Below are 10330 nucleotides of genomic sequence, written 5' to 3' on the forward strand. Positions count from 1 at the left end.
TGTTATTCAATTTTATTTTATAAACATTATAGTTTCATTACACCATCCCTATTTAAAACAAAAACAAAATAAAATTAAATTAAATAAAACCTTAGCGGGCCGTAGAACGTGACGGACATAATTACTATCATTTCTTTTTGTTAAAAGAAACAATATCGTTTCGGCTATGGTCCATTGTATAATGATGGATTCCCATTCCTACCCTTTAACATATTCCAACTCAATGCCGAATCACTATTTCATGGACTATGGTCCACACATTTGTGTAAACCATAAATAAATGTACGTTTTTAATATACTAAAAGTACATTATTTATAAATATAAAGTACATTATTTGAAATTACATAAACTTTTATATATTATCAAATAATATACTTTTAATATATTAAAAATATATATTGCATTTATTCTCCACAAAATATTTGCCCTCAACGGCTCAACGCCACCATGGTTGGCAAATTATGCTGTGGACCCAGGTCCACCTTGCAAGGTGGACTTGGGTCCAAAACTACGTCGTTTTTGTCGGTTTTTTTTTTTTTTAGTAAACATATTGCTGAATATAGAGTTGTCCAAAAATGTGTGAATGTAGAGTATAGAAATCGTGAATGTAGATTTATGATTGTGTGAATGTAGAGTTGCCCTGAAATGTGTGAATGTGAATGTTCAAAATTGTGAATATGGAGTACAGAAATCGTGAATGTAGAGTTATGCATGTGTAAATCTATAATAGAGTTAAGAAGTCCTACCAACTTGTAGCCCTGTAATGTATGAATGTGGAGTTCTCAAGTTGTGAATGTGGAGTATAGGACATGTGAATATAGAGTTTTGAATGTGTGAATGTGGAGTTTACAAATTGTGAATGTAGAGTATAGTTACTAAACATATAATCCTGTAATGTGTGAGTGTGGAGTTTACAAATTATGAATATAGAGTATAGTGTATGTGAATGTAGAGTATAGTGTATGTGAATGTAGACCCAGGTTCACCTTGCAAGGTGGACCTGGGTCCACGGCATAACAACCCACCATGGTTAAGCCCATAACATATGAGCTAAAAGGGCGAATCGGGCAATTAAGCCCAATAGAGTTTGGAGGGCCAGGCCCGTTCCACCCGCCCAATTCGATTGAAGGATTTGAAGCACGTTCGCAAACACCATGAAACCCGTTCATCGGTGCAGGAATGTCGTTCTTCTGTTACTGGAGAGTTGCGATCGATCAGCGGACGATGGATGAGAAGAAGTTGAGCGGGCAGACGAGATAATTTGGAACAATTACAGAAATTGAATGCTAAGAAATTAAATTAAAGACGAAGGAAAAAAGAGAGATCAGAATGGAGATGAGGAAGGAAGTGGTGGTTTTGGCTGCATTGACGACGGTTTCCACGGTTGTAGCGGCAACACTCCTAGTGAGGAGCTGGAAGCGACGGAGCGAACGGCGGTGGATCCATGCACACCGAATTCTCCGGAAATTCGCCAGGGACTGCGCCACACCCGTCCACAAACTTCGCAATATCGCCGACGACATCGTTTCTGACATGCGGGACGCCCTCTCTTCCAGTCAAAAATGCAGTAGCCTCCAAATGCTTCCCTGCGACGTCGCTTCACTTCCCACTGGGTACTCTCTACTCTCTCCCTCTCTTAGCTTCTCCATCCTTAATTATATTATTTAGGGAGTATGTAATATGTTTATGTCCCCAAATTCGATGCAGTAAATTGATCTAAATTATAGAATTTCGATATACGTACACATGTATATGCATTAGGTAAAATGTTTGTGTTACTAGCTAAATTGCGATTTGTGCGTGGTTGTAGGGAGGAGCCAGGATTACATTATGGGATAAATCTTCGTGGAGACAATTTCTTAGTTCTGCGAGCCAGGCTTGGAGGGAAGAGAGAACCAGTTACAGAATTGTCCAAACAGGAAATTGTAATTCCTCCAGAAGTGATCAAGGGCACTTACAAGGTATTCTCAGAACACTCAATTTTAAGGTGTTTTTTTTTTTTTTCAGTTGAGTTATTCTTAGTCACAAAATGTGCATTCAGGTTTTGTTTTGAATCTCTTTTAATTTGTGTGATTTTCAGGATTTATTTGATTTGATTGCTTTGGAGCTATCGGAATTTATTTCAATGCATGGTGACAGCACGAAAGATATGCAGGGACAGAGAAAACTTGGATTCACCATATCACAGCCGCTTCCTGTGGTGGAAGCTACAGCCTCCATGGACGCAGCCATTATCAATTTGAAGGGTTCAACAATTGAAGACACAGTTGAGTGTTGCATCCCTTTTACCAGATCCAAGAATTAATACTATATGTTAACTAGTTAAATATCTGTAATTGCATTTATTTACCACTCAGCTTGTTCTCAAGTGTCTTGCATTGTTTCAGGCATCAAAGTTCCTAAAGTCTGCAATAAATTAAATGAATGCAGATGTATAATTGAATAGGAGCTTATAAACCAAGCTGATTGCATTATATTGAATCTGTTTGAAGCTAGGACTTGGCTGACTATATTTCTATGAAAAATATCAGGAGAAGGATGTGTATGTAAATGAAATCAATAATTGTTTGGAAAAGCATGGTGTGGATTTGCGAGTGCTTGGATTGGTAAGATGCTAAGTATAAGCTTCCTAATTCACATTTAGCCAACTCCATGCATTTTTTGGCAGAAGAACTCTTTTAATGTTTAGAAAGTCTAATTGTACAGGTTGATGACACGGTTGGAGTTTTGGCTGGAGGAAGATACTACAGTAGAGAAAGCGTGGCCGCTGTCACTCTAGGAATGGGCACAAATGTTGTATATGTAGATTCAGCTCAAGCAGTAGAAAAATGGCCTGGCAAGCTTCCACAATCCAGCGAATTAGTGAGAGTGCCTGGCAATGACAAATTCTGTGTTTTAGAATTTCCTGGAAAGAAAATAGATCCATAGTCATATCTGTGTTGGTGTTTTCAGGTTATTGATATGCAATGGGGAAACTTCTATTCCAGTCATCTTCCAATAACAGAGTTCGATGTTTCTTTAGACACTGAAAGTACAAATCCTGGTTACAGGGTGATAATCTTTAAATGCTTTCCTGTTTTCCATTCAGATACCCTCATGGCATTCATTGATAAACGTTTTGGTTTCAGAGATTTGAGAAGCTGATTTCAGGTGTGTATTTAGGAGAGATTGTTAGAAGAGTCTTGCTTAAGATAGCTCAAGAAACAGGTTTATATGGAGACTCTGTGCCACCTAAACTTGCAACTCCATACGTGTTAAGGTAAAACATGTTTTCTTTTATAGATAATACTAATATGTCTGTCCCGTATTGTATGATTGTATGAATATCAACTCCGGTTTCTTTCAGGTCACGAGATATGGCCGAAATGCATCAGGACATGTCAGAGGACTATGAAGTAATCAATGCAAAACTAAAAGAGATTTTTGAGGTAATTTAATCTTTTTTCATCTTAGTATGGCTGCATTATAAGTCTCCAATTCCTGCTTCTTAAGACAAGCAGTGTGGTGATTTCAGATTGCAGATTCCACTCAAATGTCAAGGGAAATTGTTGCAAACATCTGTGACATTGTTGCACAGCGCGCAGCTCGTCTGATTGGTGCTGGAATTATAGCGATCATAAACAAGCTTGAAAGACTCACAAACAGAATAAGTATAATCACAGTAGACGGTGGAATATATGACAACTATCGCGTCTTCAGAAGCTATCTCAACAGCAGCGTGTGGGAGATGCTGGGGAACGAGCTCTCAGACAACGTCATACTAGAACACTCTCATGGCGGTTCAGGTGCTGGTTCCATCTTTCTAGCTGCTTTGCATTCCCAACCCTCAGATTAATTCCTAGTAACCAACATTCTTCTTAAACGAAATTAGACATTTTCCTGGACTTCTAATCATCCATTTGATGCTTCTTTTTCTTTTTTTTTCTTTCAAAAAGAACTGTGATGTGCTATGAGTGAGCACTGAAACGAGACAAAGTTTGAAAATGACATGAGATGAGAGGGAAAAACATAAACCAGATGGATTCATTGTCCTGTTGTTTGTCTAGTAGCTGTGCATGATTTGTGCAATGATCAATATAGAGAAAACGCAAAGAGAATTGATCACTGCCATACAAGACTGCTCCCAGTACAGACAATGCGTTCTGTACTTAACCAGAAATACTTTTAGTGTTGATGTAACATTTGAACCTTACAATAAGTCCAATTTAAATTGGGCCCTCCACAAAGATTCGTGTGAAGCCTAACTCTAGCCCATGCCCACTTAACTTAAAAGATTAAAGTGCAATCTAGCTAGTGTAGTCTCCATTTAACATAAGGCTTCATTAGAATTCACAAGTGTTTCAACAGTTGTTTAATTAAGGAGTGCAATAGAAAAAGATTGTCATGGAAGGTGAGGCAAGTTTCAACCACTACTAAGAGGACCACCATACCAGAAGCTGAATATTTTAAAATCTCCCTTGGCTGTTGGTAACCCGTGATGAAGTACATCATGGCCGTCTTGATTCAAATCCCATATAATGATAATTCAATACAATTATCTTCATATTTCTTCTAGATGTTGGCGTGGTATGTGGCAGTAGTTGCATAAGACGATTACAATTCCTTTGAATATGACGTATGTAAGAGGTGCACGCACAATTTGTAAAAGTGCAGAACTAAAAAACACAACATACGTACATACTCGCACGAATAATACTCTGCTAATTAACGTGTAATGACAACCAAAATTTAACGTATTAGCGTTGTCGTCAGTCTGTATATAGGATAATTGGAATTTGGAAAGTGGAAGAGACAAAGCGGCACAACATCCAAAGCCTAAATAAAATACAGTGCAGGTTGGGAAAAGAGAATAGATTATGTTGATAGAACGTGTTTTGTGGTGTGGAAAAGCATCGGGCTATGGGGAGCCTTAATGGAGCCCAAGGTTTAGTTTTGAGAAACCCCATAATTGATCTCCTCTTCCGTAGCAACTGTGAGAGTTAAAAGTAATGTGATAGACACTTTATACGCATTAAACACTGATTTTTTTCTAACCTAATAAGTTATTATTGAGTCAGTGTTATTTATTTCTCTACTATTTTGTGAGATCGTAGTGTGAGCTCAGAAAATAAGAATTGATCTCTGAAGGGGCATAAATGGTAAATTGCATAATGGCCACTGGCCACTACAGCTTTCACGATATTATTATAATTATTAGTTTCATATTTCCAGACAGGTCACAAGGATTTTATATATATGATATATCCAAGAATGGTCCCAGCAGTTGGTTGTCGTTTTGTGGATTTGGGTGCGGGGTTAGAGGTTAGTAGGGGCGAGACATAACATATTCGTAAATCGTAGCGTCTGCTTCAACGTACATATAACATATTTAGCCACTGCTCCAATAATGCAGAGGCCCAATACACATTTATGGACTAAGTGTTGTGTATAGTAACCACCACCAATAACAACTCAAAAAAAAAAACTTATAATGAATCATGTATTAGTTTAATCTCTACCTCTTAATAGTATTAACTTTTGCCGTTTCTCCAAAAAAAAATAAAAAAATCAAAGTTTAAAACTTGTCTACTTCAGTCATGAAATTTAAAAACATGTCCCTTTCAAACTAAAAAGCTCGATCAACCAAGATAAAAATTTAACTATATATATTCATTGACACAACAGTCAATATAACGTTACATGTGGTTATTTATGATTTCTATTCACAAATGTAGCAACTCGTTTTTTTTCTATAATTATATGTAGGGATTATAATGTTGAGATTAATACCAACATTACTGTATACTTGTTAAAAGATTATTTTTTTTAGTTAGTATAAAATATTAGGATTAGTAGTAATAATAAATAAATAATAATAATAATAATTTGAAGCGAAAGTTGAAGCAATCCATGATATATGTATGTTAGTTAATTGTGGTGGGACGACAGGCAGATGGATGGTATCACGAAAACCCAACAATTGTCGTGTTTCACAATCGTCAGTCAACCTTATTAATTTGACCAACTTTCTCTTTCTTTCTAGCTTCCTCTGCACCTAAATTATTACTGCTTCTTTTAATAATTACCTACTATGTATAATGTATTTCCCCCTTCAAATTTTCTTTTTTTAAAAAAAAAATTATTAAAAATTTTCAAATATTATTATATTCAAATCATAAAATATTTGAATTTCAAGAGGTAAAAGTGATACAACAAAGTTTCCTATCATGTGTTTACAAAAAAATAAAAATAAATTAAATTTAAATTTAAAACACATGCTCAAAGCCTCTAACCACTATTTTTAGATTTTCTATTTGAATATTCTTCAAAATGGAAATTATGAAATTTTAAAAATATTTAATTTCAAAATGTTTTGTGTTATATTATTCAAGATTTTATATTTTTATACACATATCTCTTGTTTTAATAAATAAAGAGAAAATAACACCTTCTGTCCTTAAATTAAATAAAAGAAAAATAGCACTTTTTTAAATTTATTAACTTTATGCAAAGTGACTTTTTCTATTCATTTGGTTGGTTAAAATCACTTTGCAAATATTTGAGAAACTAAAAATGCTAATTTATAAATAATTAATTGACAAAAAGCGACTAGATTTGATTAAAAGACAACAAAATATTGTCTTATAGGTAAAACATGATTATCATATATTATTCAAGTCTGACACACAAGAGGTCTTCTTAGTGTCATCATCATTCCGACATAGCTTATGAACTATTATATAAGAAAAAAATTTATTTATTACATATTCTCAAATAGTGATTACAATATTCTTTCGTTTTAGAATAAAAAATTGTCATTTTTCAAAAAAATAAAATAAAATGCGTTAACCCTGTGAATATGTGATGATTCTCGTTCCTTACATGTCTGCATGGGCAGGATTTTTGCGAAAGGGCCCTGTACCTTCACTTATTACTCAAACGCCCACTTCTCGTCTTTTTCTTCCTCAGCTCTGCTTTATTCTCCTCATCTTTTCTTCAACAAATATGCTATGCTAGTGTGTGAGAAGTCGGACTTAAAATTTGTTTTTAATGGTTGAATTCCTATCATGAATATGGGATGAATATAGGATGTTTAAGTTTTGATTTCTATCACAAATATTAAGAGTTTGTTTATTTTATAAAATTGTTCTCTGCCTTTTGTTTTTTAATTTTTCAGTTTTCATTTATTTTTTTAGAAACTTGTTTACTAACATTAATTTATTTTTTAGATTAACATTATAAAATTAGCGCACGTTTAATTTCGATTGATTTTTAGACTTTATATTTAAAATATTTTAGAATATATTTGCTTTAAATGGAATAATTTTTTTTAAGCTTAATATATGTAGGCTTTTTTCATTTGATATTCGAACCAAAATTATATAGGTATATATATAACTAAAAATATATCTGAACAAATAACATATTAAGTTCTTTTAAAATTTAGTTTAGATAATTTTAATATTTGTTTAGTTAATATTTAAAATATTTTTAAATATATTCATTTAAATGAAATGTATATAAATAAATTTTACTTTGAAGTCTAATATATGTGAAATTTCAATATCCAAATAAAATTTATATTACGATATAACATAACTAAAAATATCCGAACCGATAACCTATTAAGTTCATTCAAACTCCAAAACTTAGTGTAGAGTAAATAATGGTGAGAAGCACAAATAGTTAATACAGCTTTTACTGAGACCTGATCTCATGACTTCCCATATAGAAGAATCATTACATGACATCTGAGCACAAGGTGTTTGTCAATTATATTTTTCATTTAGAAAACAATTTTAAAAAAATCGTTTTAAAATGAAAAGGTGTGCTAGTAAACATTTTTATGTTTTCTATTCTTCAATTGTCCTGTTTTCCATAAAACTAGAGAAACTTTTCAATTTAGCTTTCAATTAAGGATGTGTTTGGAAAGCAGGAAAATAATTTATGGAAGTCATTTTCTGGAAAACAGTTTCATTTTATGTGTTTGGTTGTATTCTGGAAAATATCTTTATGTGTTTAGTTCATTTTATGGAAAATGAGTAGAATTGTATAATTATATATTTTTATTATTTTATTTAATATATAAAAATATATAAAAGGGAAAATGACACTTTTTCCCCCTATGTTATGTGCTTATAGCACTTTCCCCCCTGTGTTATTAAAGTGGCAGTTTGTCCCCCTCAGTTATTTTAAAAGTGGTAGTTTTCTCCCTTGTAATGTTAAATTGACATTTTTGCCCTTAAAATAACTTTTTCATTTATTTTTATTCTCCAACCAATTATTACTAATATGTATGGAAGATCACGGTTCGATACGAACCTAATCGAACGATGTAGCAATTGAACTTAAATAGTATAGGCGGTTACGGTTACGATTCATAATCGAAAAAATAAAATAAAATAATTGTTGAATTTAGACTATTGTTAAATAAGAAATAAAATTATAAAAATAAATAAATAAATAAATAAGTTTTGATTGACAGTTTAAAATCGAAATTGGAAACGAACCGTACCATCGAACCGAATCGTGATCATCTATACGTATAAGTAATAATTTGTTGGAGAAGAAACATAAATGAAATAATTATTTGTAAGGATAACAATGTCAATTTAACATTTCAGGGGGAAAAACTGCCACTTTAATAACACAGGGGGGAAAAGTGCTATATGCACATAACATATGGGAAAAAGTGTCATTTTCCCTATATAAAATAATAATATTTATTATTAAAAGAAAAGATAAAAAACATGTCGCTAGCAGTTCCGACGGATTGATTTCCGCCGAAAACCAGTCCGCGCGAAACGGGAGAGGGACGGCCCCTTGCCGTTCCATGCACGGAAGTCATTTCCGAAAAATGACTTTTGAACTTTTTGTCTGGAAGTTGTTTTCCGAAAAAAAAAAAAAAAGGCTCATTTTCCATGGTCAACGAAATTCATTTTCCATTGACCGCATTTTTCAGACATTGCCAAACACCGAAAGCCCAGAGAATGATTTGTGAAAATCATTTTTCGAGTTACCAAACACACCCTAAACTTATTGTATGCAGAAGTGTATTGACTCTATTTACCTCGTCACGAACTTGAAATTTTCATTACAAATTTTCATTATTGCAAATTAACCCCTGTGGTTTCCTTTTACTCTCTGCTTGCCTTCTCCTTTTTTATTTGATCCGTCATTATTCCAATCACCAAACTAGCTTGATTAGTTGTCCCACTTCAAAAGATAACGTCTAAACATATCCTAATAGCCATGTTTGTGAAGTTAATTATATTGTTTTTTTAAACAATGATTTTTAATATTAGGATATGATATTGAATTCTAACTAATTTGAAATTGATTGAAATGTTGTTCAATTGAACTCGTTTTAAGATTGTTAATGACTTTGTAGTTAAGTGGCATGCGATGACTCTCTGGATACGATATTGACATTTTGTGCTTCAACAGGTTGAGAAATCTAATAAATTATGACATCCTCGTGTAATACTAATAATAAGATCAAGGGTAAAGAAATATTTTTTTTCCTTTTTCTCTTTTCTTTTCCCATTGAATTGCAATTCATATGGGAAGGGTATGAATTGCAATTCAACAAAACGAGGGAATTGTAATTCTCTCCGGCCAAACACTGTAATTTCTAATGCCAAAGAAAAACATTGCAATTGAATTACAACTACATTCTACCAAACACCCTCTTAGTTGTTTTCCTATCCCCACTGCTCCGAATTACAATTCCTATTAGGGGTCCAAGAATTCCAATTCTACAAATGGAGGAAATTGTAGTTTAGTGGAATTGTAATTCCCTCCAACAAAACACTGTAATTCGAGTGACCAAAGAATTGTGTTGTAATTGAATTGCAACTATATCTAACCAAATAATCAATATGCACAGTTGACACATGCAGTTAGCCTAAGCGTGATCGTGTCGAGACAAACAATATGGTCATTTTGTAAGTGTAACATGTGGTGATGGAGTCAACAACATGGGATACTCATGCATGTTCCATGATGTCGCAAACGGAAGAACATGTTATTAGGTGTGATGGGTAGGTAGAGCCAGAGACGGAACCACCCTGGGGGCAGTGGGGCAGCTGCCCCCACTCACCCCACCCCCACCCCCACCCCATATATAGCCTTTGTATGTATATATGTATATATAGTACATTTTTTATATATACATATACAAAAGCAGAGAAAAGTTAACAGTCGATAAGCTAGCAGAGTTGGTAGGCGTGTTGTTTTGTATAGCAAATGGCGAGGGTTCGAATCCTTGGTGCTGCATTGTCCGTAGATTATGTCCAGCACCTGCGTGGCTGCGTCCTTACTCCTTTGCCTTTTAATTGTATATTACAT

General features: G+C 33.7%; 1 protein-coding gene across 1 annotated transcript; it reads left to right on the top strand.

Annotated features, from left to right (window-relative positions):
- Positions 1 to 1330: 1330 nt before the first annotated feature.
- On the top strand, positions 1331 to 3836 carry LOC116012838 (probable hexokinase-like 2 protein). The gene is made up of 9 exons (XM_031252513.1): positions 1331 to 1614; positions 1812 to 1962; positions 2082 to 2267; positions 2533 to 2607; positions 2708 to 2863; positions 2954 to 3052; positions 3130 to 3260; positions 3348 to 3429; positions 3516 to 3836. The coding sequence occupies exons 1-9, from the start codon at positions 1331 to 1333 to the stop codon at positions 3834 to 3836; spliced, it is 1485 nt and encodes a 494-aa protein (XP_031108373.1).
- Positions 3837 to 10330: the final 6494 nt, after the last annotated feature.

Source organism: Ipomoea triloba, chromosome 3 (assembly GCF_003576645.1).
Source record: "Ipomoea triloba cultivar NCNSP0323 chromosome 3, ASM357664v1".
Classification (NCBI taxonomy): domain Eukaryota; kingdom Viridiplantae; phylum Streptophyta; class Magnoliopsida; order Solanales; family Convolvulaceae; genus Ipomoea; species Ipomoea triloba.

Bases quoted from the DNA above. Each gene is read 5' to 3' on its own strand.
- LOC116012838 (XM_031252513.1), top strand. From the start codon at position 1,331: ATGGAGATGAGGAAGGAAGTGGTGGTTTTGGCTGCATTGACGACGGTT. The intron at 1,615-1,811 runs GTACTCTCTACT...GCGTGGTTGTAG, and splicing joins GTCGCTTCACTTCCCACTGG to GGAGGAGCCAGGATTACATT. The intron at 2,268-2,532 runs GTTGAGTGTTGC...GAAAAATATCAG, and splicing joins GTTCAACAATTGAAGACACA to GAGAAGGATGTGTATGTAAA.